Genomic DNA, 26,955 nt, shown 5'->3' with positions numbered 1-26,955 from the left:
TATTTATTTTGATGTCATAAAATATAATATAACATATACAAATACAACAAAATAAACTGTCGAAATTGTCGAACACATCTGGTTTATTTGGTCTCCTATGACTAAATCTCAACTTTTATGGACACTGAATGTCCTTCATTTCTGATAAATTAATGTGTTTTTGTCTTTAAATAAATAAAAAATAAATAATAATCATCTGTCAGGGCGTGTTGCAGCATCACCTCTGTCTCAGCGGCAGATTTGGGTTACTCAGGAAGGACAGCTGCTGCTCCAGACTGCACACACGAAAGGCCAGGTAGCAGGATGACAGGATGAGGAGAATAATACTGACGAAAGAACACGAGACACACAGATTAGTTAGATGACCAAAAAAAAAAGATTTAGGACGATGATCCCTCTGGTTATGTGGAGGAAGAGAGCTGTAATGTCTTTTGATGACCACTGGGAGGCGACGTTTGACTTGCCATCAACATATCACAGCACTTCCCTGTCCTTGAACAACAGTTTAAAGAACTTTGTGGGTTTTTTTGGACACATTTTGCAAATCATGTTGCACTTTATGTTCCTGTTGAACATTTACTAAGTTGCGATGTCACATTTCAAAATGTTAAATGCGTCGACTTTCCAAGCAGCAACTGGTTTTCAGTCATTTCTGCACTGGAAAAAAGAAATCGGAGACAACATCTCTATGTATTCATTTTAAATGATCGTTTCATGTTGTTACAGTTCAAGTGTAGAGTATCTGAAATCAACCTGCACTGTATTACCACACAATGATAACATAACAATGGAAATAAATAAGGCAAGAGTGACATTTATTTGTCTTTTAATTCACTCAAGAGTGACTAAATATGCATGCATTGAGTTTTCAATTGTAATTTATATGTATTATAATATGGGATAAAACAGAAGGGTCAGAGGTCACCGTCAGTAATATGACAAACCTTCAGGAGCAGAAAGGGAATCGCTGCTCTCTCAAGGACACTGAGGCTGCATGACCTCTGGGGTGAAGGACATTCTCTCTGATGGCGGCGCCGTGCCGCTATGCTCGAGGAGAGCACGACACTCACTTAGACAAATTATTTGATGCCATGAGTCTCAATAATTAAGTTTCGTCTCATAGGAGGTGTCTGATCCCCTTGTGTTCAGTTTGACGGAGTCAATCGGCCGCTATTTATATCTCCATGCTAATGCGTGCAGTGTGTGTATGTGTATGTGTGTGTGTGTGTGTGTGTGTGTGTGTGTGTGTGTGTGTGTGTGTGTCTGTGAGTCAGCTGTTGGAGGAGGTGAAGGTGGTGTTGTTGGTGTCTGTGTGTCGCTCTGTATACTCACAGCAGGGTGAAGAACTTGAGCAGCTGGTACTCCATCTGGCCCAGTTCTGCCAGTGGCTCTGATAAAAGACCCCTGTCTGTTTGCAGAGCTCGCTCTGTAAAAATCACACACACACACACACACACACACACACACACACACACACACACACACACACACACACACACACACACAGTTACATAAAACCATTAACAGTACTTGGCTTGACTGTACTACATGTTTCACTTGCAATAGTGCTGGCCCACCTGTTACAGTTGTGCTCGGACAATATGCACTTAAGAGCTTAAAAATTAAAAAATAAAATTTTGTTCACAGATGTGAAATGTCAGGTGGTGCAATTCAATTCTATAAATTAACACTGGGAGCTGTTATTCATAAAACTATGTCTTTTGTCAAGACAAAAATATCAACCAAGTAAAGAGTTTGAAGAACGTTTTTAACCAACTTATTATAAATACACAATATATGCATGTATGTGTATGTATGTGCGTATGTCTGTATCGTGTTTGAAAAAAGAAAAGTAATACACTTGTATTGTAATGATTAGATTATGTGCATGTTGTACTAAAACCCAGAAAAACAAACCCAGAAAAACAAAAAAAAGATAAAACCGTAAAACAATTTTTGCACATTTTCTTTTAGGTAAATAATAAATAAAGACTCTTGTGCGGTTTTTCATTCATTGTTCATTTTAAATATTGCAGAGAGAGAACACTATATTGTCTGAATCATTTGAGCTGACTATCATACCCTGACATCTCTGCATGTATTGTCTGCTAGCTGATATGTATGCTCTGCTTCGTTCTACACAGCTCCTCTCTGTGTGTGTGTGTGTGTGTGTGTGTGTGTGTGTGTGTGTGTGTGTGTGTGTGTGTGTGTGTGTGTGTGTGTGTGTGTGTGTGTGTGATGTAGCGCTACTACAATACAGCTGTTGACTCAAGTTATTTATCAGGCTTCCACATCTTTTAATTACATTATTTCCCAGCTTTCCGAGCTGTGAGGAAAATGCACACAGAAGCTCACGTTTATCACATGATGGACATGTAATCGAGAACAACATGAATATATCTCAGTGTTGAGAAATTATCTGTCAGCATACAGCCGTCAAACTGTCCTCACACAACGTTGACAGCAGACATTGTTTGTGATAATCTCTCCTTAATCTGAACCGCCCAAAGCTTTTTAATACAAACCCCCGCACGATTTAATCTCCACTTGGAGCTTGATGTGTCGTTGCGTAAGAGAGATGCTGCCATCCAAAAGCAATTACTCTTTCTTTCGCCCTCTCACACAGACACAAGAAATAAAAAAAGTAGAAAGACACACACACACACACACACACACACACACATACATACATACAAAGACTTCTGCATCCAGGGGTTCAACATTGTTATCCTATAAAGGAAGTGACATTTTGAAGATGTCACACATAATCTGTCCTCACTGACGACTAACTTCTACTTATGCCATATAAAACTCTTCATGGATGCGCACGCGTTGTCATCTGTTGCTGTTGATGAGAAAGCATTTTCTCATCAAGATTTTTCAATTGATTAATTATTAATTTTTCTCCCCCTATTCTAAAGTTGAATTATTTTCAGCCCGTAAGAAATATAAACATATGTATTCTACATTGGAATCATTTTTGGTAACTGTGTATAGAAAACAGGGTGTAACGAAACACTACTGTGTATAATTTCACACTCAAAATATACTTGATAACATTTCTAAAATGGCCTCAGGCACATGTGGATTTCTCTCTAAATTGGCTATTGATCAAAGTCCTGCAGGACGAGTTAAAAACTGAAAGTATCAACAAATAAGTGATTTAATGCTAAAATATTTCCCAGTAGGGTTTTCTTATCACACAGCGTATGAATGACCTCACTGGTCTGAGCCAGTGGTAACCAGTGCTGTTGCTGTTTCTCTACAATAGACTAGTTTTGTCACCTTCTAGCGCCTGTTCAGATTTGAAGGGCGTGTCTGCGGTGCTCAGGCTGCTGGTGGAGTTTCCCAAGAGGTCCGGAAGGGAGGACGACACCGACACCGCGGAGGGTTTCCTTCTCCACTTTAACACTGATGGGAATTCGTCGACCACTGGGAACTCGTCTGGAACTGGGAACTCGTCCTGTGGCACGGAGGGAAGTGGAGAATGTAGATTGTCAGCAAACTGCAACACATCTAAACTAAAGAAGCCTGTCAGCAAACTAGTGGCTCATCATCGAAACCGGAGATGGGAAACAAATCACCTCAATTACTCGATTACAAACCCTCAGCGACTTTAATGGCTCCCAAACTGTTTCTGCTTGTGGCCCCTGAACATAAAGTGATATCCACACGGGACCTCAGAGTACATGTAACTGCCTTAGTGCCTTCTCATGTTTCTTTATTTTAATGATTTAGAAGCCAGAAAACATGAAAACCAGAAAACATGAAAGCCAGAACGTGTTTTTCTTCTTTCTTTTGAGACTTAAATCATATTCATATATTGTGACCCCCAACATGAGACTGAAAGTAATGCCATAAATCTGTTCATGAGAACAACTATTGAGCTCTCTTTGATTAGTGTGCATCCTTGCTATTTGATAAAAAAAAAAACTATTGGAAATGGTAAGAAGTGAATAACTGCAGTTATGAATGTTAATAAGTTGCTAATAAACATATTTTGCACTGGGTACGATCCAACACATCATCAGGCTTTTAAACAACCTTGCTGCCCAAATGTTACTTTCGTTAATGGCTTACAAGTGATAGTAAATTATTGAATAACCGTTAATAAATGGTGTTTCTGCTGTCTCTTCATTTTAAAAGGTTGAAGGGCAATCTATCACCTCCTAAAGAAGCAACAATGAAAAGAGATAGTCAGTAAGGTCAACAAATATTCTTGATATTGGAATATTTCTGCTACTTATATCATATAATATAATACTTCTGGTGACTAGAAATCAGGCATCTTAACATGTTCTGTGTTGGAGAGCAAAGCTCCTGGCACCGCGAACAAACGCACTTTCTTTCTTTGAATACTTTCCATTTAGATTACAGCGTGATCAAGGACGAGGATGTTAACAGAACTTAATTATAACTTAATACAAAAGCTGTTCTGTGGTGCAGTGGCTGACACACACACACACGCACACACACACATACACACACACATACACACACACACACACACACACACACGCACAAGGTGACTTCACGGAGCTCTTTGAATCTGGCTGACTCGAGGGATAATTCACTGCAAGGCTGCAGCTGCAACAGAGTGATCTATTGATGATCTCTGTGTAAGAATGTAAGTCGGCCTTCGGGTCAGGGGAAGTTGTAAGGGAGAGTTGTAAGGGAGAGTTGTAAGGGAGAGTTGTAAGGGAGAGTTGTCGGAGGCCTTTAGATCAACAGGAAACACAACCAGGAATCCTTTAAGTTATTTCAATGCGCGTGGATTACGACACGTTGACGTTTCGCCCCCCAGGATCTTGATCTCTAATTTTATGACGGTTCACGAAAGACGGGACTGACCAGCGATAAGGTCGGCTCCTCCATGAACTGCTTCAAGCTCAGACTCTTCCCATTGACCTGAAGAGGGGGAAAAGGAAATAACCTAATTAACTGACATGCACACCACACAATACATGGACTACGTGAATAGTGTGCATGCAACAGTATCCAAGTCCTCTGACCTGAAGGTGTGTGCAGATCCTGCGGAGGACGTCATATACACTGTCTCTTGATAGCAGAGACACAAATACATACTGAGGAAATAAAAACAGTGAAACAGTGATGTAAGAATCCTGTTGATATTCTGTTGATAATGCTGCTTAAAAATAAAATAGTCGCTTGAAAATATTCAGAATCTATCCATACACAGAAAATGATGACAAAGGACAATTTGAGCTTATTTAAACAGAGCGATTACCTTGAATATATATGGATACAAAGTCTACTGAACAACATGAATAAGCTATATACTAAAATTAGGACATGATATTAAACTTTGACGAGCCCTGGGGGAGAAACTGAATAAAGAAATAGATGAAGAATTTTCTGTTTCAGATCTCAGCTTGCCTTTGGTCACTTTATCCCTTTATTTTATGCACGGAATCAAACGCTCTGCTCCTGTTGTAAGTACGCAATCAGAGCATGAGGGCATGTGCGGTAGAAAGGTGTTTGAATCGTTGCGTTTGCAGCCATGCAAAGCATATAATAATCCAGTAACATCACTGGGGAAGAGTCCACATTTTCTGGAAATAATTTGGGGCAAACAACCCTTTGGGGATTCATAATCTGGGACACAAAGAGGATATTTCTCTCATCACAGTGACGGCTCACCCAAATATCCCTCTGACCTGGATAAACCTCACTGCTGTCTAGAAAGCACTTCTAGAATGTATTCATGAGCGTTTGCAACACTGCGTTATTGTGTGTCCTGCTGGATCTCTCCTGCCACAGCCGTGCTGGTGAACGAGGTAATAAAAATTACAAACAAGCCTGGACTTTGTTGTTACAGACACGAGCTGTGAACTTTTTACCTCGTAAACACACGGGCCCACCTCAGCCCTCCTTTGCAGTGCGGTCCTGTACTGTACAGAGCCATGTATGTTCACACAGTTATGTAACGCATATTACACAACCACGCAGACATATATGGTATACTATGCTACATATCCCACATGGTCAGAGAAATGTTGTTGCTTTAATCTCAGCTGCTGGGCTCGACAGTGAATCAGACTCTCCGTAGTTCTGGTTAGAGTAATCATTTGTGTAATAAGGATCTACTTGCTCATTTTCAGCCACATGCCCAATTTGATAATAGTGTTTTGCACAAATGGAACAGCTATTTGACCCGGCTGGGTTGTGCTTGGGCTCAGTGTTACTTTAAATAGAGGAAGAGGTGGGAAACAGACGCCTTCACCTGAAGACAGTTTGCATTAATCTGGAAAGTGTTAGCTAATGGACCCCTAATGGACCTCAGGGCTGATAGTATGCTCACACTCCTGCATGCATCTGGAAAAAGAAATCTGCCCAGTCACTGTCTTTATGAATAATGAATGATTTGTGTTATGAATAAATGATGGACCCGGTACAGTACACATGTACTGTGGTGTATGTATATATGAGTGCATAGTGGAGTATGCAAAGCACTTAAAAACATGTGCTATTTCTGAACTTTGTGACAACTGCCATATCTCTGGAGTAGCAAGCTCTTGTGTGTGTGTACTTTGGCAACAGTCTGCATGATACGTGTGCAGAATATTCTGTGATCTATTTCAAGATCAACGGGGAAGCAAAAACTACTTTCCCTCTAATTAAGCTACATTCAGGACCTACTTTGTTAAAAACATTGCTACACGTAGGGACAAGAGAGCGATTCTAACCCAATACACAAAACCTGGTGTTCGAACACAGCCCAGGCTCTGTATATGGGAAACAAACTAAATGGCTTTAACATTACTCCAGCCAATCTGCAACAGGGGGCATTTGTGCTCGTGCACGGGACAACGTCATAAATGTATAAACAGGAAGGCAGTGGGAGCCAGAGGGACGTAAATCTGGCACATACCAGCGCTGAACTCCACAGTCTTTATCAGCTGTAACCGCCATACGAGTGCAGAGCGTTAGCATGTAAACACACCAGACTAAGATGGCGAACCTGTTAAAACCTGGTCATTGGTGCCCTTAAATTATCAATCTTACATTTACATTTCTTAAGTTTCCTCTCTTGTGAAGGGCGACCAAGAAATTAATGTATTTGCTGGTTGTTTTGTTTGACAATACTGGACAGATCCTTCAAGACACACAACCTGGGTCACTGCTAAAATTAGCTTGCTGGCTATCATTATCGATGAGGTGTTGGGGCCTGAACAGAACGTGAAGAGTGCATGATGTCTTTGAAACCACCACTCGATGACAGGAGTCTGACATGTGAATGTTAAGAAGCCCCTATGAACGTTAATTGTGGAAAAACTGGACTCTCTCGCACTAGCATGCTGGGACTCCACTCGGCTTCTATCTATAACAGGGTGTTGTTGTTTTTTCCGTCACACCTTCGCCTAGAGCACACAGCCACGCTGCACTGATCAGCATAAGTATTTGAATGCACGGCGACCGGGACGGAAGTGTTCACCTTCTGGCCGGTGTCTGTGGTGATAGCCAAGCCATTGGGCACGAGGCCCGCTGTTTTGTGTTTCTTCACCAGCCTCACGGAAACAACAGGGATCGCCACCTAAAGACGGATAAGAACATTTAGAAGGAGACACACAGATTCGAGAAGGCAAACTTGACAGTCAAATGAGGAGAAAATTCTAGGGAAGATAAAAAGAAACAAAAAAATGAAGTGTGATTTGGGAAAGCAGACACTGAAATACACTTCAGGAAAAGCCCTGAAGAGGAAAATCAGTCGTGGACATGAAACGTGTCTTAGTTCACTCAGAATGTGAGGAATGCCGTCTGAATAAGTAGCTTATTATCGATCAGATGTCAGGAAAGGTTTGGTTTCAAGGAAATGAAGGAAAAGCCGTGCACAACATCAGAGAGAAAATCGCATAGCCCGTGAAGGTGAAAGGTTCAGTAAGTCTACCTGTCCTGATACATAATTCCACAGTGCAGACGTAAAGAAAGAGAAAGAAAGAGAGAGAGAGAGAGAGAGAGAGAGAGAGAGAGAGAGAGAGAGAGAGAGAGAGAGAGTCGTTTTATGTGGGAGAACTGAGCCTGTGACACTGAAAGTCAGCCCGTAATCCTGAATGACTTTCAGTCAAGTAATTTGTCAAGTCGTATATGCAGCTTGTCAGATTGTGACTGGGAGATATGTTTGTCAGTCAGTTTGCGTTTATTAAGCTGTCTGTCAGTCTTTCGTACCTTGATGTCCTTGCCAAATAGGTTGGCATAGAAACACAGCCAGTTTCTGGAAATGTAGAGGCGGCCTTGCAGAAGAATATCTCTGAGAAGAGCACAGGAGTACACTGAGAACACAAGAGAACGATTATTGTCTCATTATATTGTCGAGCGGATACAGAAAAACACACCGGCTTATCGAGACATTGTATCTGTAACCCTACGACTGTCTCACCAGCATTTTGATTAAAAATGATTGCACATTGAAGTTTATGGTAAACCAGGTTGAACTATCAGAGGAGTTCACACTGTGCTTGAGAAGTTGGTGACTCTGGAAGTGTTTCTGAGATGCAACACAAAGCAGAAACACTGAAGCAACCCAACTAAAGCCGGAGAAGGGTGCCAAGAAAAGACGACTTCAAGCGACTACAAATACATTGTGATTTTTCAGTTCAACTGTTACCAGTGTTTGTTCTATCAGGCTATTGAAGATGCTAGTTTTTTGTACAGATACGGAAAACAACGTCATGCACAACGTTGCATGTCTTCACCACAACTAGTTTGGGTGTGAAAGCTAATTTGCCTTCATGCTACTAAAAACATTAGCTTTTATATTACTTTACATCATGTCAACTAATGACTTGTTATTGATCATGACTAAAAAGTTATAATAAACCTATTTATTTCGCCTTTACTACGTCTAGAGCCAAATATAATGATGAAAATGAAAATTGTTAACAGCCCAAAACCCAAATATACATATGAATACATAACACAGGTATAAAACAGAAAAGCAGGACATCCCCACAATTGAAACGCTGCAACATGGGAAGTTCAGCATTTGTTTTGGTGATTGCTCGATAAATTACTTGATGAGTAATCAATCATCGATCTCTAGCCAATATCTGGTATCTGATAAAAGGCTAATATCGGTTATTTTGCATCACAAGCTGGCAAGAAAAGCTAAACAGAGTGCAAATAAAAGAACCAATTCATAACGGGCAAATCACAGTGAAGCTGAAGCACGACACGTCCAAGAACAATAACAAGTTAAAACACATTTTACAGCACAAAACAGACTCCTGAAAGTGTTCCTCGTGGTAAGAAAAAGACGTTACCTTTCATGAGGATCTCATCCTTGGGCACACACTGGAACAGTTTGTGGTACTGCGAGTTGTACTTGCTGACAGTCTGTGCAGAGGGACAGGGCAGAGTCATGAGCATCTCCTTGGCGGACCGGCCTGCCCGCACAGCACCAGCGGCCACTCCACCACCACCGGCCACTTTGGCTCCGCTCGCCGCAGACACCACTCTCTGCCTCAAAGGACGCGAGCTCTGCACCAGGCTCAGCACGTTGGCACCGTACACACACACACACTCGCGCACATCCAGGGCCTGGAGCAAGCCGCTGCAAGACACACACTGTGCCCCTGTCGCTGGTCAGTACGGGGCCCCCGAGAATGGAGGACTGTCTACCTCTAATCTACATCTGCCTACAAACACACACACACACCAGGCTCTAATGTGTACACCTACACACACACACACATACACACAGACTACGACAGAGTTACAGCAGCAACGCCTCGGTTTACAGCCACCGAGCTCTTTCTCTGAAACTGAAAGGCTCCCTTTCTCTTTCTCAAATACACCTCCAGTGACTCCGCTAAAAAGCACCCAGCTGACACCCTCCCTCCCCTTCTGCCTCCTTCCCTCACATACGCACACTCTGCCCTTCATCATTCTGAGCTGAAGAAGAAAAAAGCACACACATACGCACACAAACACACACACACACACACACACACACACACACACACACACACACACACACACACACACACACACACACACACACACACACACAGGTACTCCTCTCTCCTCTCTTAGTTGGAGCCCCTTCTTCCTCTGCCTTCGCCGTTCATTCCTTCTATGTGTCAGCTCGTCTGCAGTGTCAGTGTGTGACACCTAAGAGTCCACACTTCACGGAGGAAATCATACATTTTCCTCCCGTCTGAACACACAAGAGGTCTCATTCATTCATTCCCCGCTCTCCTCCCTCGCAGCTCACGCTCCCCTCCAGCTCGACATATCCACCGCTTATTTTCCTGCCCTGTCCTGCATCTAGTCTTTTTTTCCTTCCACTCGTATCAGCTCAGGTTTACCTCAGTTGTCTGCTGTTCCTGTTTTTTGTCCTTCTATTAATAGCTCACACGAGAGCAAGCTCCTGTCCTCAGGAATATGGCGCTTACAGTAATGCAGAGGGCTCGATCACCACGGGGTGGGGAAAGCCCGGAGTTAATGTAAACTGCGACTGTATAATCATTCGCTGACTGAATTAATTGGATTCGTTCGTGGGGTGGTTGTATTATTTCCACTTGATGATGACGCTGTTACACTGTTTGACTCCTATCAAGGCTAAGTTTGTCTGGAGGACACTGGCCAGGATGGCAGCAGGTCTACGTGATGGTAATTTAGGATTATACAGCACTGCTGAGCCTGTCGATGAACATATGATCTGTTCAGTTTTAGATGTTGAGTGTAAAATCCTTTAATAATAAATGAGTCTGCAAAAGCTCACATTAGTAGGGGAGTATCAGGAAAGGTGTGGTCATTTCTCACAAGTGTATAATGGCAGTATGTTATTCTTCTCATATATGATTCAGAAAAGATGCATTTCAAAATATAACATGCATCAGATTGTAATTAGATTGCGTCACATCAGTTGGAGCCTTTTTTTCAGCTTTTGCGGCCAATTTTCATGACAAATATATTTCAACACTGCAATATGAAACTGAGAGAAATGCCTTTGAGTCAAGGAATTACAAAATGAATCAGCGTGCCGCTTTCATTATAGATTAAATATTTAGATGAAAATTAATACAACTAGTTGGACTCCAATCACAGACACTGTATCACTCAGGATCAGAAGAGAGACCGGACTCACCGAGCCCCGGTAACATTTTTTCACGTCTTCATAGGAGAGGTCTTCAATCAACTGAAACCTGGAATACAAGAAAAATACACTTTGAATTAAAATGGTACATGTTTACATGTGAATAATAATAATAACTCTCTTATATGTCAAATTACCACACAATCTACAACTCTTCTCTATAAATCTACTACTATGGATAAAAATAAACATACATATATCACACATTTGAAGGCAGATTGATGCCTTCATCTGGCCTGGAGACAGCGTGACAAATGGATGTTAGCTAGTGTGCGTGTAACACAGTGTGTGTGTATTTGTGTGTGTATTTGTGTGTGTATTTGTGTGTACAATGCGCGAACATCCCAGCTGGGTCAAAGCTTCCACATGATGAGTTAATCATCAGTGTGTGCATAACTGCAGAGAGACGAAGGCTGTCACAAAACCACATAATCAAAGATAAATATTGAGTTGTTTAAACGCAAATAGTGACCATGCCAGGAGATTATCCATGTTGTTCTTTTTATAGTCAGAATGCATGAACACACACACACACACACACACACACACACACACACACACACACACACACACACACGCGCACACACACGCACACACACACACACACACACACACACACACGCCTCAGGAGGTGCAGTCAGACCAGTGCAGCAGATGTCACAGCATGATGCTCATATCTATTACTAATGCGGACAGAACCACCCAGCAGATAAAATATAATATAATCAGCCCTCTAAGGAAAATGTTGTTAAAACGATTTGCTGTCCCAGTTAAGGCGCTTTAAAGAAGAAGACACGTATAAGCAACTACGCATTCTGAAAGGGCAGATATTTTTGAGGGATTATTTTCCGACAGAGACTTCCCTTTCTTCCTGTATCTCCCTGCGAGTGCGAGGTGATTGACAGCGAGCAGAGCGCGGCGTAACAGTGCTTATATGGAAACACTGCTGCTCGAGGAGCTACTGATAACACAGGAGCTCGGGCAAAAAAACAAATTGCAGCTTGATGTTGACTGTGATGGATTATCTCACTTTGATGGAAGCAATTTTCATACGGTGCGATGGTGAAAGGCATTGAATGAAGGGAGCTTTTATATCTTCAACCCTCCAGAGTCCCACGGGAATAATGAAATGAACAAAGGTTACATTTGCCAAAACACTTTGGTTAGTCCTCACACTCACAGCCTTTTGAATTGTACTGTTCGTATCGTACCTGTCATCAGAGGTGGACTAAGCTAAGAAATATTACCGTTACTGAGGTACTGCACTAGAGCACAATTTTGAGGTAATATTGGACTTTTTCCTCCACTACATTTACCCTTCAGATTAAGATGTATACATACAACACACGCTATATATATATATATATATATATATATATATATATATATATATATATATATATATATATATAGCTGTTCAAGTCAGCTCTACCCTGACTTTAAAACCCTGCTTACAGCCTTACACACATGTGAGTGGAGATGATAATGCTTTATAATAATGAAGAAAAGTGCCTTTGTGCATCATGCATACTTTCACCTTTGAATTTACTTCCAGTACAGACCTTTACTCAAGTATTCTAAGATTGGTATTTCTTTTATTGTGCAAAGTGAAAGTATTAGTTCTACTTCTTCTTCCACAACTGCTTAACATGATAATTGAACTGGGTTGTACTAATGTTAATGCAGTGTAAATGTAAAGACATAAATATATAGCAACTTCCATTAATTCATCCTCACTTGGGCCTCCAGACTAGTGTTTCGTGAAAATCTATTCCTCTACACAGCTGCCCTATGACTCAGCAGGGACTTTATAACAGCTCCACATTTGCATTCTCCTTGAACAGAGTTGCTGTGTTATACAGCAAGGTGCCATTGTGTTAAAATCGCTGACTTTCCTCTGGGTAAGAAGATAGCGTGACCTCTATCTATCTCACACCCTTCCCATGTCCCGGCTCCTCTCAGGTGAGAGAGGTAAACTCTGCACCGTCTATCACCGTGGCAATTATGTCAGAGAAATACTGATTTCTATCTCAGTGCAGTCAACCCGTTGAGTATTTCACTAAACCAATGTCAGCATCAGCAGAAATTATATTATTTAGGAGTAAAACTCTCCATGCCATTGCACACACTACATTTGTCAAAGTAAATTTTACTCATGTACCCAGTCTAAACAAAGTCAAATCTATAATAATTCAGAGTATTTTTTACTCTATTCAGTGTTCATATTTAACTCTACATGATGATATATTTTAGAATTCTATATAGAGTTGAATCCAATTCTATATAGAATTGGATTCAACTCCTTCAGCTCTCTTCCGTCCCATAAACCCTCAGCTCATTCCAGTAGCGAGAAGTTTCAAGGCGGCGGAAACAGAACTTAAGGAACCGTAGTGGGCGTGGTCACTCTGTTTTACTCTCTTAATATTATTTTATTTTGAATATTTGCTCCTACTCTACTGGCTACGGCTAGTATTACTCTCCAAAAATGATGAAATATTACTACTTTAGAGGAAAATAATACTAACTCTGTTTTTCTGTGTACCATTAAACGACAATATGAGAATGTAATTTGATATCAATCTGAATCAGCATCTTCTCAGGAATTAAAGTTCTTCACATTGTACTGTATGGGAAAAATATGTTTTACTTATTATTTCATAATATTACCAGATTAGATTTATTTTGCTCTGCCTTTGTGCATTAACTGACACAAACTAACTTTGCATAATTATATAATTCCAATTGTATTACGTTATTAAAAGACAACCAGTAACACTAAACAATAGCAGGCTTATGGCCCAATGAGTGGTATTTAAGCTGGCAACAGTTTCTTACTTAAAAAAGAAGGAGCGAGCTTCTTACATACAGTCGATGGGAGAGAGAGAGAGACTTTTAAAGAAGTGGTGAGATGAAGGTGAGAGCAGCAGTTGGGAGAAATGGTGTGGGCATCAAGGACAGAAATATGCTCGCTGAAGAATGAATAAAAACAACAACACACAAACAAACACAAGCACCATGTGGAGCGGAGAGACGAGATAATTAATGTGTGGATTGTCTTCTCCAGACACAAAACATGTTTACAATCTAATTCAAGGACTTTATATTCACACAGTTGAGTTTAACAAATACAAGTATGAAGGCTTAATATATTACTCATGCAAATATGAGACACAACTAGCACTATATGAAGTCTACAACTACATACAGATTTCTAACAGAGTCTTCATCTGCAGTTGGAGTTTGCGCTGTTTGCACCGTCATGGTGATACATCTGTTGTCATGGTACAACTGTGAGACAGGGTTGAAAGCCACGAAAAAATATAGAGGCTACAGTATATGTCTTCAAGTGCTAGGTCATTATTGTTTAAGTCTCTATTGTGACTCTACTATCATCTTCTCCTTCATTGGGAGAATCAGAGAGGGAATGTGATACTTTGGCAACATTGTTTAAATATATTTTTTGACTTTCATGCCAATAAAGCCGCTTTAAATAGAATTGAAGTGAAACAAATGATCCACAACCCAGGCTGGAAAAAGACCCAAGTAGGGTTAAAGTGTCAGAGAGCTGAGGGGGTTGACAGATGCTAAGCTGCCTGCTGTGCGTGTCTGTGTGTGTGCGTGTGTGTGTGTGTGTGTGTGTCTAACAGCAGGATAAGGCAGTTGTTTACAGCAGAGCAGCACAGCTGTGACAGCCCTCCGCTGCTCTCCAGCTGGATGTGCTGGACCTCTACAGACACTTAATGTAATGCATCAGTCACTTTACATCACTTAATTATTAACTTCAAAACAGCCAGAACATCCTCCATGCGCCCATCCAACAAGGCAAAGCAGCCTCTTTCCTGCTGTATCAGTGAAGATGTTCTTTAAGTTACTTTAACTGTTGCACATTTTGTATCTTTTGTTAATCTACTAGAACGTAATTGTGAGGAATACAATTACAAAATGTACATATCCTGTACATTGAATACATACAAATAGTATCCAAAACACATTTGAAATGTACACCTTTAAAAGTCAGACTTCCGAAACAATTTTGATGCTGTTTAAATTAATAAATTAAGTAATCCATAAACAAACTAAGCTAAAACCTTCTTCTTCTTTTTTAAAGAGGCCAAAATCTAACTTCTTTCCAACATTTCATTGTTTTATGCAGATGTTCAAATTCATGGTGCCCCCCTGGAAACGACATCCCATTATCTTGTGACCATGTTAAGAACAATAGTGCATGTGTGCTGCTCCTCCTGCCTGCTGCCTATAAATAGGCTCTGCACACCCAGGTGGAGAGAAGAGAGTGATTATTAAAAACACAGGCAGCTCTGTGGGGACTAACCGGCTCTCCAGTCCTCGCTCTCACTCTCCATCTGTCTCTTACACAAGATCCAGGTCCTAATCAATACTGCTGGTACATCAAGGCGCTAGGTGAGTGTCAGAAGTAAACCGCTACAGGCAATTCCCATCACAGCGATACGTAGGAGAGCTGTGAGCATGTCGAGGCAAAGCTTTTTTTTTATTTTTTATACGAAGGGTATAAACAAGGTCATGCTGGGATGACATGTGTGAAAATGATGGACAGTTAAAGATAAAAGCTTCTCCAGGATGTCACTTAAGGTTTATTTCGGATATTATTCAGAGGGTTTGAAATTAATTCCCAGGCCCAGGAGGAACCATGAAGTTATTCCAGCTGGATTAAAAACATAAAAATCACTAAATCAGAATCGTGTATGGTTTCCACAAAACAGCAGCAGCAGCAGCATAACTTGGTATTTCCCAGCTGCCTGGAGGCTAAGTGGACAGTGAATCACATTGTGTACACGTAGTGAACCTTTCTGAGTCCAGCACAGAAGATATAACAAGCTGGAATAAACCAAGGAATTGACCATCATTACAAGAGCTGTGGTTTGGAAATTGAACTAAACCTGTGTACCAGTTTATATCCCTGTGAGCAAAACAGAATGTTGCTTCTGCATGCAATTGTGTGTGTGTGTGTGTGTGTGTGTGTGTGTGTGTGTGTGTGTGTGTGTGTGTGTGTGTGTGTGTGTGTGTGTGTGTGTGTGTGCGCGCGCGCGTGCGTGCATGCGCCTGTGCCAGTGTATCCCAGTGCCCTTGGCAGTGAGGCTGAGTAGTGAAACTAATTACAAGCTCAAAGAATCCTAAATTGAATTCTAAATTAGAAAGCGAACACCTCCCATCGGTGGACGGTGGAGGAGTGGACTCCCAGTCAATAATTTAGCTGGAGGAGACGAGTTTGGCACCGAGAGAAGCGAGTCTCACTCTGGGAAAAGGAAAAGGCACGATGAGAGAAGTAGAGGAACTTTTCAAAACATCTCCTGAGTTTAAAATCAAAGTATCAGATTCATGGATCAGAGTTCTCATTTGAAACTAAATTAAAAAACACAGTTCATACGGATGTGGAAATCACATCTTCACCACGTCAGCTGATATTTTGTTCATGCAGTGAACCGACAGAACCCGAGTGAGCACCTGCAGCTTAATCTCTGGGGAAATCACACGCTCATAATCAGCTTCATATCTATAGAAAGAATAACATGTTTATCTTGGTATCTTATCAAAGCATTATCACGAGTGTTTTATAGTCAAATATTAGGACACGGTTTAACTGGAGGTTCAGTTGTGACTTCCATATGTCTGGTGATTTCCTTATTGGTAATATGTAAAGAATAAGACAACGCAAACATTTTCAGTGAGGAAATTATGAAAAATTATGGTGCACGAGCTGTTTAGAGGAACTTGATGGATATTTTAAGGCTTTTCTTTGAGCTGTAAAAACCATCGTTCTGTTTATTGCAATGTCACAGAAAATCAATGTAAAAGGCTTAAATGTGCAACAATTTAGATTATTTTGACTATTGGAAAGACATTTAAATAAACAACATGAACAAATATCCTGCAAACACCACACTGGATACTTAATACAAGACAGTGCTTTACAAATACTCAGAGTGTTTGAATTCAGTGTGTGACCCACAATAGCATGTTTATGTTAGTCTATGAATAACATTCACTAAGGTTGTTTCTATACACATTGAATCAATTGATTCTGTGTGGTGTGAAAGTGGTCGCTTGTAGCGACAAACCCACAGGGAATTAGCATCACTGTCTTTAGCCTCTTTTAGCTCATTCTTTTGGTTTTACAGCAGATTTAATTTAAACTTGATTAACATCCTTTGGAAGCTGTAAACCCAGCGTCCGCTGCTCAGCGACAGGCTGCTGAACACAGTGGAGCAGTTAATAAAGATGCTACGTGCAAGTTGGTGGAGACCAAAACAGAGCTCAGAATGAAAGTATTTTTTAAGTAAATTGTATAAACCTGTGTATGTGCCTTTTTTTGAGCTATTAAAGCAACTTTAAATACTTTACGTAAACCAATATCTACAACCTGAAATATTGCAGGCAGTGACAGAGGAGTGTTGAGGTGAGTCACGCAATAAGAGGGGATAAACCTAAAGATACACACATGGCTTACTGAGGGATGTGAGTTCAAGACTGACAAGTACATTAAGCCCCTCCCATTCTCCGAATCTACTAACCTGCTTCAGCGCTAAATCTCATCCCAGAACAGATTCCCCGGGATTACACTACACTGCTCCTGCCTCGAAACCTTCTGATATAACAGACTCTTTCGATCCACAGACACACACACACACACGCACGCACGCACGCACACACACACACACACACACACACACACACACACACACACACACACACACAGACATTGTGCATATGAATACTTTGTTTGCTGTCCCTTTGTGTGCTTGTATGTTTTTAACCATTGTTAGACATCAAATACAGCTGAAATAAAAGCACAAAATAATAAGGGCTGTGCAAATAAATCTCCTGTAGCTGTAACCCATGACCATGCACAGGATACAGATGGTGTGTGTGTGTGTGTGTGTGTGTGTGTGTGTGTGTGTGTGTGTGTGTGTGTGTGTGTGTGTGTGTGTGTATGAGCTTTGCCTGAAGTGGCCGTGTGCGTCGTCGTCCTTGCAGTGGTCCAGGTCCTGCGTTGGGGGCAGGCCCGTTTCTTCGCTCTGCTCCTGCTGCTCAGTCATGCTCCTGGCCCTGAATACACAAACACACAGCTCTATGCTAACAGCAGGGACCTCTCCGCTGGATCGTCAGGTACTGACTGTACACACATAAAAAGACCCAAAAAATAATGGTGTTTGTTTTCGTCCCCAGGTTTGGCTTCAAAGAGAGCTCTTACTCCCCCGAAAAACAGTTTATAGGGCAACCAAAGTGAACTCTGTCTTTAAAATCAACGCAGCTGTGATGTCAAAGTCTGATTCTGCTGGTTTATGCTACATTAATAAGCTCCACTCGGCAGAATGAAGCAGTGTTCTTGTGATTGTGTAAATGGGGTCAGTATCTCTTCTCACAGATGTCTACAAAGACAGAGAGCACCTCAGAGGTTGTGCAGATGGCTGACCTGATGCGCTGCTGCGAGCTGACTCAAACATTTTCTACAAACACACGCTGAAACTTTTCAGCACCAGATGTCTCTTGTAAAAGAAACTATTACAGATACCAAAGTGAGCATATATCGTAATGATGTGAGCCGGTTGGCAGTAAGTAGAACAAAGCATGACACTCCCACTAAAATTAAAAGGAAGGGAACTAAATCCCAGCTTCCTGGTTACTTTGATGGATTATGTGGCTCAGGTCATTTTCATGGCTTATTTAAATTGTTTTGCATACAATATGGACGGAAGCTAATATTTTGCTTTGACACAAGCCTTCTTCAGCATCTACAGTGGGACCATTGCTGTCTGACGTACCCTCAGTCCATCATGTCTCAAATGTGGTTTTATGTTGTGACGATATTGCTTTCATGCAATATCTAAGTAGCTGTTCATTACTGCTACTTCAACAATACTTGCACCCTCATTTAATTATAATTATTTCAAGTTATCCATTGCTTTTTTCTGACTATTTCCATTGTTTATGAATTGATCTATCTATCTAATCTATCTTGTGTTTAACGAACGTTTGCTCACTATTTCAACTTTTAATTAATTAATTTCTCTGAGCAAACAGTTTTATCTGTTCATCCATTACCTTTAGCAGATGTTAAATTAATGTTTAACGAATGTTTGCTCACTATTTAAACTATTAATCCATTTCTCTGAACAGTTGTATTTGTTCATCCATTACTTTTAACTCCCTTATATTGTATTTGTTTATCCAATCTTTAAACTCAAAGCTAATTATTTCCACAATGTACTACTTGCAGCTAACTGCTCGTCTGTTCAGACATCGTTTAGCTAGCTATGCTAACTGTTTATCCATTACTTTAAACTGCCGGTTTATATCCAGTACATTTGACTATCTATTTCAACCAGTCGGTTCACTAGCGATTTCAACCATTTATCCATTATTTAGCAAACTGTTACTAACCTGTATTGCTTTTATTGTGCACTCTCCACTACACGTGGTGTTTATGTGTTACGACCGCCTCAGGTTGCTGTGTGCACCATGCTGTCATAGCTGGTAGCAGAGTTATTGTAATTAAACCAAGATTAAGCAATCTGTAATCCTATTTGACTATTCATCTCCTCCCTGAATGGATATGTTTTTCAATCAAATCCTAATTTACTCACATTATCTGAATTGTACCCAATGTTACAGGTGGGGACTAACACACCCATTTGGGAAGATACCAGCTGGTTTTATTCCTCAAATGCGTTGCTGGGTTGTCATAAAATACTGGCAACCTTTAACTGATCTACGTTTCTTCCTCTCATCTGCACGTCAACAGCCACCTGCCCTGTGCAATATTTTCCTCTGGGAGAGGGGAAGTCGTTACCACCTGCTCTGGTATAATTACAGGTGTTGATGGAAATAGGCTCTCACTTGCAGTTTCCAGCGCATTATCTCTAATTGTCCAGAAGCCTCACGTCAGCCACTGACCTGTTCAAACAACAAGGGCTTCCCGGAGGTTTCCCATCTGACTGGTCATCTGTGATCACAGAGGGTTGAATCGCAGACGAAGGGCCTATTGTTCGATACGGAAAGGGTTAGTGGGGTCCTTTCACCTTAAGCCTGAGGTTATGGGATTTAGGAGAGGTATCTGATCCCAGATGTGAGCCTCAGGGCCAAACAGAGCCATGTTGTGCCGTTTCCCCTTCATTTAGAAGCAATGTTCAAAGGGACTGCTTGTAGTTGTACTCTTCTCTGCAAGGAATATTTTAATGAGATAATCATGATCAGTATAGCTGAGGGCATGGAGAATATTTAAGCAAAGATTTCTCTAAACCAATTTTCACAAAATCATTGAGATGCATTCTTATATATTTTAATGAATTCTGTAAACGTGGTCAAACTGTTGCAAATTAAAACTTCCGTAACAACATAGAAATGTCTGTTATTAATAGCTGGGTTGGATTTCTCTTTTAAATTAGTAATTTCCTAAATTTGTCCTGAGTTTAAATCAGAATTGTGTTGTGCAATTTAATCAAGTTCTGCCTAGTTAGCTTTAACAACTTTTCAATGACTATACTAGCATTGCGTGTTTGAAAAATATACTGTATATATAAAACTGCAAATCTGTATATAACTGTTTTGAGCTTAAAGTCCTGCCCTCCAGCCAGCTCATGGTACTTTTTTCATGAGAATAAACAAGTATATAAACAGTTGGGCAACTTTACGAGCCTTTACCTGAACGCTGGGAATTGCTTTGACACCACACTGTGTCCACTGTGTCTGGCGGCACAGGAAACAGACTTTGGATGTCTCTTTGGTGACCTCACTCACAAAATTGTTTGCTTACAGTCTAAAAACCTCATGAAACACATAACGGCCATGGTCACGTAGTTCTTGACACAAACAGCTCTGGGATAAACATTCTCTGTGAGGGGAAACACTTTTCTTTTTTGTAGCCATAAAGAAGTTTCAGGCTTTAGTCTGAGTTCGTCTGTGCAGGTTTCTAGGAAGTGGCATTAAACAAATGATCAAAAAGATAGAATACATGTTGCCTCCGTGACACCAGAATTTGCGATTTCACCCTCAGAATGTCTACGGTAGATGAGTGCATAATGCTTCATGCCATGCTGCTGCAGAAAAGGACATCAAGAAGCATTCTGATGAGGTTCCTCGAGGTATTCATGGACGAACAATCTAATTTGCGGGTCGATCCCATTTGATACAGAATCATTCAATCAGAAAATTGTTCAGCACAAAACATGCGTCCTACCCAAAGTTACAAATGTGGCCGTGGTTCTCTGAGTTTAGAGCTCAGATCCAAACCCCATCATCAGGCCTTGCAAACCTTCGGATGACATTCAGTGCCAATCATTTTAAAAGTCTTGCTTTCTACAGTATCGAGGCAGCAGGGTCCCCATACATACAAGTTGCAATGTTTTTCTTTAATAAATAACACAAAAATTAAGGTCTTCAAACTAGATTTTGACGCAAGGTCTCTCTCTCTCTGCCTCTAGTCGCTCGTGTCCCTTTTGCCCTGAGCATCAAAGTACCACGGCCAAAGAATTCGTTAAAAACACAAATCAATATTATGTACAGTATTGTAACGTCTCTGCACCTTAAGGCGACAGAGCGTTTGACACCAGGGCCCCCTGACTTTGACACAATCATCCAGAGGAGATTAGGATGGCTAAAGCTATCTAGAGTCTTCTTAAAACACACTTTTATAGCCACGCCTTCCTGCGATATTTCTATTTTATCTTCCCACGCCACTTGTTTCAATTCTTTAAATTGTAATGTCTTTACTATGTTTTATGGCAGTATGCTTGAATACTTTTATAATTCCGTTATTGTCGTTTTTACCTTTTAAAGCACTTTGTAATAATTGTGTTGAAACAGTGCTATAAATAATATTTATTATTATTATTATTATTAAGGAGAGTCCTGAGCATGAAGCACACAGCTTTGTAAGCAATGTGCTTTGTTTATTGTGGGTGTGCCGTCACAAAGGTTTAATTGTCTGGAAAGGGAGTTTGTCTTAGTGTTAGAGACAATTAAAGTTGTCTGCCATCTTGGTAGGTTTCTCTCATGTGTGTGAGTTCAGACTTACACAAACAAGAGTGTGCCAATAAATAAAACAAATAAGAAAAGGGAAAACATGACAATGCCGCTCTTTTCAAACTTTTTTGCCAGAACTTTGTTGCATCATTTGTCATCATTATGATTTTATGTTTCCTTGTAGTGCCGGTTGTCTTGTTGTTGTACACTAAATTAATTTGGTCTTCTGGTATTTCACAGACAGCCTATGAAGCTGCAACAGAGGCTAAGCCTTTGGACTCCGCACTGCTTGAGACCTCCTGAAATAACCTCCCCATTGTGCAAGCACCTCAAAACAGCCTTTGATGACAGAAGTGTGTTTTAAGACGGCACAAGGCTCTTTTTTTTTTTTTACTGAAGACTTTATGGCGCAGAGTAATTACTCTTTAGTGGGAAATTCAAAAGGGATTTCATGGAGGAATAGTATTTGCAAAAACACAATTTATTGTTTAGTGTTTGTGTTGTCTCATTAAGAGACCAAACATAAAGTAAACTGTGGAATGTTTAAATATAACAACACTTATCTTGGGAAGTGGCAGGTTCCCTTAACACGTATAATTTTATTGCAGACTGATGTAAGATAGGAGGCTACTGTCGTATAACATAAATAAATACTGGATTTCATGTTTTACGAACATTTTCCACCGAATGACTACTTTAAATATGACTATGAGACACATTGCATTCCTGAAATATATATTTAATAAGCAGTCTGTTATTATCAAAAGCAAAAAAGCCTGTCAAGCTTGCCAGGTTAAGATGGGGGAAAATAAACAATTCTTCAAAATAAAAGTAAAACAAATGATTCACTTTTGCATTAAATCTACATACGTAGCAATACATCATGATTAATTCGTAATTTTCATTCACATATCATAATTAAACGATTGAAGTCTCCTGTCAAGGTGTTATTAAATAAATTACTGACAAATATTCGCCAGCACTGCAATTATGACTTTCAGAATGAACTCAAATCGACACTCTGTTTGAATATATTACAATAAATACCTAAATATTGATTACAACGGTATTTGTCATGCCTATTCTGCTATGCTATTACGAGTCGGTCGCTGGTGCTCTTATTTTGAAAATCTCTCCTCTCTTCCGTTCGCCAGCTTCAGGCTCCCTTACCTGTAGCTCCCACAAGTCACCTCTACTTTTTCCGCCGTGTCGTCTCCTCGTCTCCCCGCGGAACTCGTTCGGTCTGCGCTTTCATTTCACGCTGTTTATCCACGAAACAAACAAAAAAAACCCGGGGACAAATAAAACCTCCAGCAGTTTTTGGGGGCACGAGAAGCCCGCGCGCGAGAGAGAGAGAGCTGGAGGAGAGCGCGTCGTGTGGACGGAGCCGTGACCTCCTCAGAAGTGTGTGTCCTGCGCGAGGAGGGCTGAGCTTACCTTCAGCCCAGTGCGGGCTGTTGACACACTGCAGGGGATTAAACGGTGGCTATTTTCTCCCCGCAGACTGCGAAGTGACCGCACCTCACTCTCCGGTTGCATTTTTTTAATTATTTTTTTTATTTTGTGAAGTCATGCAGTTCCTCCCCATTTCGTTTTAGCAGTGGTGGGGGGAAAGTACTCTGTTAATTAGCTCAGTGAAAGTAGAAGTATAGCATACAAATACTCCCATTGCAAGTAGAAGCTACAGCTACTTATTCTTATGCAGGCTCCTTTCAAAGTGTATTATTGTTATTATGGGATACTATATTAGCCTTCTTTTTTTTGTAATACCGCTTTCCCTGTATATACTTCTAATTCACTGTATATACACTTGCATTTTTTTAATTATTTAATTTAAATTAATATGTTCTGCTCTGCTATTTTATTGTATATATTGAGTATTTCCCATACTTAATATTTGTATGTTTACCATGTAACGTGCTTGCTGCTGCCACAAACAAATTTCCCCCTGGGATCTATCTATCTATGAATACATGAAAGAGTATTTTAGTTGTTATATACTTAATAAACTACTCTAGTATTATCTCAGTATAGTGCTGACTCATATCATCTAAGCATAGTATATATTTCTCCAATGTAAAACATAAGTAAGTAAAAAGTAAATTTCCCTCTGAAATGCATTTAAATAAAAGTATAAAGTAGCACAAAATGAAAATACTCATAGTACACGTGTCCAAAGTAAATGTACTTACATTCCACCTCTGAGTATTAACATCAGAATATACTTAAAGTATCAAAGAGCGGGGGTCATATCAATTACTTTACTTTACAGCTGAGTACTTTACTCAGTAAACTGCTACAAACATTCAAACCTTCATAACTACGTGGAGCCACTTTCCAACCAGTGAAGTTAAAGAGAGTTCACTCTCGGGTTAAAAGAAAACTTTGCAGAGGAAGCTTTACTCAGGACGAGTTTCAAATAAATCCCCTTTAATGAGGATTAATTGTTGGGAGACTTATTTACAATTGAAACACTGCTGCAGGGCCAATTATCAGCATCCATCTGGTATAAATGACTAACTTTAAACTGTAGCTCTAACACCTACTGTACCTGTAAATTATATCAGAAATACTTTATCGATCCCCAGGAGGAAATTTGTTTACTTTACAGTTACGAGCAACAGGCTGCACGCGCACTATTTTATAGTTTAATGTGGCAATCTTAAAGATTTTCATTTCGATAAATTGTTGGGACACAAGGCGGTAACACAATAGTGGTTGAGTCAATGGCCCCTGATGAAAGCAATGCAATGTTTACATATCTGTAGTATTATCACCTGGGTGCATGTGGTGACCCTGAAAAACAACACACACGTCAGTATGATTTACAGCTGCATAACGCAAAACTCCCTTTGTTTTGAGTCAAATATAATTTAAAGGACTGACATCTTAAGGATTGACAATTTTAATACTATGATTTTTAATGTCTCACTGCACGATATTTAGAGCATTGATAGAGCAGCAAACTACTATCTGCTACGTAAAGATATAGTGGAGTAATGTTTGATCAGAGAATGGTCGGTCGGCATTCCGTTACCGGCCACAGCCGATAACGGAATCCCGATCGACGGCACTGTTGCCGTTGTTAGCGCTGTTAGCACAGCTAGCACCGTTAGCAACGAAGTCTGGTTGAATGAGGTGGAGATGTGAAGGATGCGCGATTAATGTTCCGTCTGGACGCGGCGATTAATGTTCCCTCTGGACGCGGAGACTGCAGGCAGCGCGAGGCTCCTGTGAGAGCCTCGTTGAGGACAGAAACTACATAACAGTAAGTGCTTCAGTCTGATGGCAACAAGCCAGTCTGTGAGGCTGTCGAAGTGCGCGCGCATACATAAATCGCCTTCAAAGTAAAAGCAGTGCCGTTGTATTGCATTTATGGCATGTATTTCTTTCTTTTTTGATTTACCTCACGTGGGCCGGACTGGCAGAGCCGTAAGATGCCCAGGTCTGAACTACGCTGTCTGGGAGAGATTTAAAGTGCAGCACCTGTGTGCGGCGGCATTAAGCCCCTCCCAATGCAAAAAAAAACGAGTTAACGCATGGTCAAATAATTAACGCCGTAAATAGTTTGCTGCGTTAACGCGTTTTAAACGCGTTAACGCAGCAAACTATATATTATATATATATATATATATATATATATATATATATATATATATATATATATTATATATATATATATATATATATATATATATCTAAATCTCTACATAGTAGTCAAATGTTGATAACTAGCTTGTTCATCTTTGATGTCCTTGTTTTTAGCATTTGTCAAATTGCTTGTGTTTGTACACACAACTGGCCAATAAAGCTGATTCTGATTCTTGTGTGTTTGTTTATCAGTTTGTTAACACATTATTATTGAGAGTGGAGTCAGTATGCACAAGTGATTACTGAATATACAAATGAAGAACTATTGGTAAAAGTACAGCTGCAAAATAAAGATAATTATGAACAAAACTAATGCAGACACTGTTCTCTTAACACAGTAGAAGAAAAGAAAAACCCAAGGATCCACATTATGTTGGTAAGAAAAATCTGTGAATACCATTAGTCTCTTTTTGTTATTGCTGACAAAGACGATACGACGCCCACATCTGGCTGGCATTTTCGCACCAAACGACCCACCGTTTTATTATTTATATAATAATATAATTATTTAATCCTGTCACTGTGAAGTGGATTTTAATGTGTTATTAATTTTGTATTCCCTGTATGCTTGTAGCCATCTGATACCCAGAAGGAAAAACACTAAAACTGCAAACCTCAAACTGGACATCTTCACGGATAATGTAAAAATAAAACAAAATGAATCAGTAGATTTCATTTGGGAGTAACATCACAACAACAATTTAGCTGAATTCAGATTTAAATATCTCCATAAGCATTTCCATCTTAATTATGTATATTTTAATTTATATATTCAAATTCTATCTTGTACGTCGTTTTTCTAAACGTATACCCTGAATGTAAAACAACAAATCACAGAGGACGTCTTCCTGATGCTGAAGTTACCGCTCCCTCCAGTAGCTCAGTTCAAGCGTCCCTCTCATCCTCTACATCTCCTCTGTGATTGGTTGAGATGGAAAGAGGGGCCACTGACTAAATACACTGTTTTTACCTGGATTCCCCTCATCAGTGTCACTCAGGACAAGCATGCCAAGCACCCGGTGCACTTCCTGTGTGGCGTTGACTGACCTGGCTCTGCCGGCTGCTATCCTCTGACTGCAGTTACCATGAGGGTGGCGGTAGTGGGGGAGCTGGTAGTATCTGTCCTGGCCTGGGGCCTCGTCGGCAGGCAGGGCCTTAGGGCTGGCTGCGTAGATAGTGCATCCCAT

General features: G+C 40.4%; 1 protein-coding gene across 1 annotated transcript; it reads right to left on the bottom strand.

Moving 5' to 3' along the window:
- Positions 1-217: 217 nt before the first annotated feature.
- On the bottom strand, positions 218-26,955 carry gramd2aa (GRAM domain containing 2Aa; the record flags this gene model as incomplete). Its single annotated transcript, XM_079217184.1, has 11 exons — positions 218-326; positions 1,333-1,426; positions 3,286-3,463; positions 4,852-4,908; positions 5,013-5,084; positions 7,457-7,555; positions 8,188-8,291; positions 9,282-9,354; positions 11,111-11,168; positions 18,098-18,202; positions 26,816-26,955. 11 exons carry the CDS (start codon positions 26,953-26,955, stop codon positions 218-220), a joined length of 1,089 nt encoding a protein of 362 aa, XP_079073310.1.

Source organism: Taurulus bubalis (assembly GCF_910589615.1).
Source record: "Taurulus bubalis genome assembly, chromosome: 4".
Taxonomy (NCBI): domain Eukaryota; kingdom Metazoa; phylum Chordata; class Actinopteri; order Perciformes; family Cottidae; genus Taurulus; species Taurulus bubalis.
The sequence above is the reverse complement of the archived record's forward strand: the minus strand, read 5'-3'. Positions and strand labels throughout refer to the sequence as shown.